The 6,000-nt window shown below is 30.3% G+C and overlaps 1 protein-coding gene across 1 annotated transcript in view; it reads left to right on the forward strand.

Annotated features, from left to right (window-relative positions):
- Positions 1-2,773, forward strand: part of LOC139524746 (DNA replication licensing factor mcm2-like) — a 42,437-nt gene extending 39,664 nt beyond the window's left edge. The window contains exon 18 of the mRNA XM_071319806.1: positions 2,507-2,773. Coding sequence (XP_071175907.1) covers positions 2,507-2,617 — 111 coding nt within the window. The 3' untranslated portion in view covers positions 2,618-2,773. The remainder of the gene's footprint in view (positions 1-2,506) is intronic.
- Positions 2,774-6,000: the final 3,227 nt, after the last annotated feature.

Below are 6,000 nucleotides of genomic sequence, written 5' to 3' on the forward strand. Positions count from 1 at the left end.
TTGTATATTCTGTCATGTCAACCGTAAAGCGAGTATGTGTATTTAGCTTTAATTTTAGAAAAACTAATTGATTTTATATTTAAAGATAAGATTTAATGCAATAGATTGTGGGATATTCGCAATTGCAAATGCTGTATAATTTTGTTTTTACAAGTTTTTCAGGTTGGCCACATGTAGAACAACTATTAGATTATTTCATGAATTATTTTTTTTGAAAAAGGTTAACTAGTGTTGTGGAATGTACTGAATTGTGACTGTGCATGGCAAATTTGATTTATTAGAAAACATGTAAAGTTGTAAATTGCAAAAAGAAGTTAAAAAATGCAACATTTGGAAACTCTTCAGTTTTATGTAAGAGGATAAAAAAAGTGACACTTTCCTGTGCTCTAAACACATTACTTATTAGTGAATAAACACCTTTTGAGTATTTGACACCAATCAGTGACTTTGAAGTTTTTATTACTGTCAAAACATAATTCCGATATATATCTTCTGCCTTTGATACAATGAATAGAAATCGAATTAAATCAACAAATAGTGTTTTAATAACCACACCAATATAATTATGTTTTCTAAAAATATTCACTTTAATGACTCTATCACGGATAAATTTCAAACTGAAAACTTTGAATAGAATAAAAAAAATCTTTGAGAATTCTTCACTTCTTCCTATGTAATAGTACTGTCCTGGCAAATTTGTTTTTAATTTATAGTTTTATTTTTAATGATTTAGTCCTAATTATCATTTAAAAAAAGCCAGATAAGTTAAAAAGCATACTATTTTATTTATGATTAAAAATAATGTTTATTTCTGCCATTTATAAAACATGTAGCATATTAGGCTAATGTCCAGCTGATAATTCAAACGAAGTAGGCTACTGTCCTGGCAGATTTTTTTGTTGTTAATGAATTAAATGCCCATATCATTTTATATTTTCTCAAAGCTTATGTTCTAAACATTTAAATGAACTAACATTTGTTTGCCAGAAATTTATTTTGAAAAAGATATTAAACTTTGTATTTTGATTTTGAACAAATTTCAACAAAATTTCTAACATAAAATTCTTCTGTCCTGGCAGATTTTTTTACCTTTAAAAGACGAAAAAAATATTAATTTATAGGTTTTTAGAAAGATTATTCCATAATCTTTATAATCATACAAAAATATTATACCAGACAGTTGTACTGAAGAAAATATTACAATTATAGGTAAACTCTTCTCGACAATTTCAGCTATTTTTTTTTTAAATTTAGCGGAGTAGGCTACTGTCCTGGCAAATGTTTTTGGTGTTTATGACATAAAAGTTCATATAATTTTATATTTTCATAAAGCTTATATTCTCAACTTTCTAATGAACTAACATTTGTTTACCAAACATTTATTTTGAAGAAGATATTTAACTTTGTATTTTGATTTTGAAATAATTTCAACAAAATTACCAACGTGAAAGGCTACTGTCCTGGCAGATTTTTTTACCTTTAAAAGATGAAAATAATATTGAATTATAGATTTTTAGAATGAATATTTCATAATCTTTATAATGGTACAAAAATATTATGCCAGACAGTTGTTTTGGAAAAAATATTTCAATTATAAGTAAACTTTTCTCAGCAATTTCAGCCATTTTTTTCATAAAATTAAACTGTCCTGGCAGATTTTTTTTAACTTAATTATTATTTATTTTTATATTTTTTGCAAATAATATAAGTAAATACCATGTTCTTTATTATGCAATTTAAATTTTAACAATATGTTGAGTAAAACAAAAGTTACAGATAAAAACGTATCGAAAATAACTGTCCTGGTTTTATCTGTCCTGTTAATAGACCTTCCCAACATCCGAGACATCCCAAAAATATATAGGTGCTCCTATTATTGGAGGAACATAACACAGTTGTGTACACACACATGGCGGCATGGAACACGATCGGAAATTCATTTGACGATATCTAAACGTTTCGAAACGAAGTGAAAAGTATCGTGCGCCACGTGGGCGCTTACATTTGTCACTGTTTGCGCCATTTCTTGTCAATATGCGCTATAGGCGCAGGGGGCACGTCCTTCCCGATCACTGGTTTGACAAGAACACAAACGGACGCTTAAAATTAGTGGTCTGCCAACTTTATTTGCAGTCGGATGACCTTTTCAGGAGAATCTTCCTTCATAACAGGGGGAACAATATGTTAAACCTATCATTCAGAAACCCCCCACCAACAGAAATGAATTTAAATCGGGACCACCACCCTCCAGAATACAATTATGTTGATAACCCCCCACCTATGGAAAAAAATATCGTCTGCGTTCCGCCCCTCCTAGGTAAATTTTACTGGAATAGCCCTTATAGAATTAACCAGATTTTGTAAGTTTTATAACTATGATGGGAAGTTGTTTGTTTAATGATTTTGTAACAGAACTTTTTTAAAAGGAGGTGCTTAATCGAAAACATTTTATAATTTATATAATAATTCAAAGATGTTTAAAAGTCATTTTGTTTCTTATTTACAGGCAAGACAAATCAACATCAGTAACCTGACAAATTTCTACGAAAGTGATATATTTAGATCAAACAGATTTAACCTGGACAGGAAAAGGAAGATGATTGTCCAGACAGTATAAAGTTGACAGTGCAATTTTCACAAGATCAATATTTTAAAAGATATTAGAAACACAGATTTTGTAATATTTGATATAACTGAAACTTTATTCAGCATAGTGCTCATACTTAATGTGTTCATATAAATAATGTGTTCAATGAAGTGTTCAATAAGAATGTCGTTTTATACACCTTTCTGTCTTCATTGTGAGTGTAGATTAATACACCTTGATGTGTTCAATAAGAATGTGAATGTAGATTAATACACCTTACTGTGTTCAATAAGAATGTCGTTTTATACACCTTTCTGTGTTCATTGTGAATGTAGATTAATACACCTTTCTGTGTTCATTGTGAGTGTAGATTAATACACCTTTCTGTGTTCATTGTGAATGTAGATTAATACACCTTTCTGTGTTCATTGTGAGTGTAGATTAGTACACCTTTCTGTGTTCATTCTGTGTTCATTGTGAATGTAGATTAATACACCTTTCTGTGTTCATTGTGAGTGTAGATTAGTACACCTTTCTGTGTTCATTCTGTGTTCATTGTGAATGTAGATTAATACACCTTTCTGTGTTCATTGTGAGTGTAGATTAGTACACCTTTCTGTGTTCATTCTGTGTTCATTGTGAATGTAGATTAATACACCTTACTGTGTTCAATAAGAATGTGAGTGTTGTTTTATACACCTTTCTGTGTTCATTGTGAACGTAGATTAATACATTTAACTATGTTCATATTTGACTGGTTAATTTCATATTTAGAAGTAATCATTGTTTTGCTAATAGCAGTTTATTGAAGAATATCATTATCTGTTGAAAGAAAGTTTTACATCAGTTTGTAGTCTTTTAAAAATTATGAATTCACAGAATTCGCCAATAGAAATATAATACTACTAGAAGCAAATGAAATCAGAAATCACTATATGCTCCTTTTCTAGGGCCAGAACAATGCAATTCTCTCTAATTTGTGGTCTGATAAAATATTCTGTAGAACTTTAAAAAGGCATAAGATCAGGTCTATTTCATGAAATTTATGTGGCAAAGAATGAAATAAATTTGCATGAATAAAACTGACATGCAGTCATTTAAAACACATGTGTCAAAATAATATAATGGTAAACCTTGTGTTAATCTGGAAGTTTTAGACTGTTTAGCTATAGCGATAATTGCTTAAAAACAGAAATTCAGAATTCACACAATCTGTATAACTCTTACTTGAACCAAGGCTGTGAGGCAAAGTTGATTTGAATTAAAAAATTGCAATTAAACAGCTGTTTTCATGATTAGTTTTCCTTTGATTTTTGTGTCCTGCAGGTTATACTCTGGGATATACAGAAATATTTTATAATATACAATTAAATTATTTTCTATTGAAATTTTTACAGATGTAGTTTTATATAAGATACTGTTCTATGTGAAGCAGACTGATTTTGTATATTTGTAATGTGCCAATGCCATTTGATGTATTGTTCTTAATTTGTTATATAAAACATGAGGCATTGGTTCATATTATCATGAAATAAAAAGATGGAATAAAATTGAAAGTACATTGAATTCTTGTTTTTCCCCCCAATTTTAGCTCATCACTTGCAGTTAGCTGTCTTCCATTAACATTTGCAAAATTTCTTCTTTTCTGAAACTACTGGGTCACTTATAAGCAAACTTTCCCACAACCATCATTGAAATATCCAGTTTTATGTGGCTGATGACATAAACAAACATCCAACTTTGTCAAAAATATAAAATGTTGGTTAAAATGAGTTATGTCTATAAACTTGAAAACCTTTACTGTGTTAGAAAGTCTGAATGATAAAAAAAAAAACAAAACCAAAATATTACTTACTGTATTCATACCAAAACAATTTGAAAAATATATGCCCTATACTGGAATGTTTTATTGCCCTTGAATGACGTTTTTTTCAGCCATTCTGAGCTGCTCTGGCCTGAAAAACTAAAAAAAAAATAAAGATTATTTTTAACAGTGAAAAGGACTTAGAAATACATATAAACCAGCCAAATGGTCGGTTTGCTTTTTGTAGAAAGCTGGCCTTGGATTTTTTCTTATTTTTGTTGTAGACAAAAGAGAGTGAAAAATAAAAAAGCAGCAATTACAAGAAAGCAAATAGTATAGGTGTCACGATTTATATTCCAGTCTTCAATGTTAGTGAGTAGCCCAAAGTATGTATGCATATAGATCCAGATGAGCAACACATTTGAGCACAAGTCATCAAATTGTTTAGATAAATTACAATACAAAAACATTGTAATGATGGGTCAAGTTGTTTGACTTATAAATTGAGAGTATGTGGTTGACTATTAAAATAAAGGAAAGACGGGTTCAGTAAGACTTACTACTTGACTGCGATCTGATCCTATGAATAGAATAATGTTTTATGAAAATGGTTGACTTAACCTGGTTTTTATAGCTAGCAAAACTTCTCGCTTATGACAGTAGCATAAGATTCCACTATACTGACAACGATGTGTGAATAAAACACATACAGACATAATAGGCAAAAATGGTGTTGCAGCAGTCAACATTGTGTTATAATCTTATAATCACTATAAAGACAAAGCAAATTTTAGAAGAAAAATGAAGTATTTTCATCTGATTCTGTCGTAATCCTGGCTAAAAGAGCTCTTTCTTCTGGTTGAAGACTTGTATTTCCAGATTTATTGTCAAATATAAAGAATAACTGTTTTGTCTTTGTTTTGACTTGCAGAAGTTTCGTTGTTATATTCAACTTTTTGTGTTGTCTGATGCTGATTATCTTGTGAAGATCCAAGGACACAAGTGAGTTTCTATGTAGCTATTGAATGACATTATTTTCCTCTGTTAACCTTTCACTTTTTTTATGCCCAATTTATGGGCATTATGTTTTCTGGTCTGCATTTCATTTTTTTTCATGCCCCATTTATGGGCATTATGTTTTCTGGTCTCTGCGTTTCACATTTTTTATGCCCCATTTATGGGCATTATGTTTTCTGGTCTGTGCGTTTCACTTTTTTTTTATGCCCCATTTATGGGCATTATGTTTTCTGGTCTGCGTTTCACTTTTTTTATGCCCATTTATGGGCATTATGTTTTCTGGTCTCAGTGTTTCACTTTTTTTTATTCCCCATTTATGCATGCATTTATGGGCATTATGTTTTCTGGTCTGTTCGTACGTTCGTCCTTTCGTCCCGCTTCAGATTAAAGTTTTTGGTCAAGATAGTTTTTGATGAAGTTGAAGTCCAATCAACTTTAAACTTGGTAAACATGTTCCCTATGGTATAATCTTTTTAATTTTAATGCCAAATTAGAAATTTTATCCCATTTTCACGGTCCTACTGAACATAGAAAATGATAGTGCGGATGGGGCATACATGTACTTGGGACACATTCTTGTTTTTAATGAGTG

Source organism: Mytilus edulis, chromosome 1, assembly GCF_963676685.1.
Source record: "Mytilus edulis chromosome 1, xbMytEdul2.2, whole genome shotgun sequence".
Taxonomy (NCBI): Eukaryota; Metazoa; Mollusca; class Bivalvia; order Mytilida; family Mytilidae; genus Mytilus; species Mytilus edulis.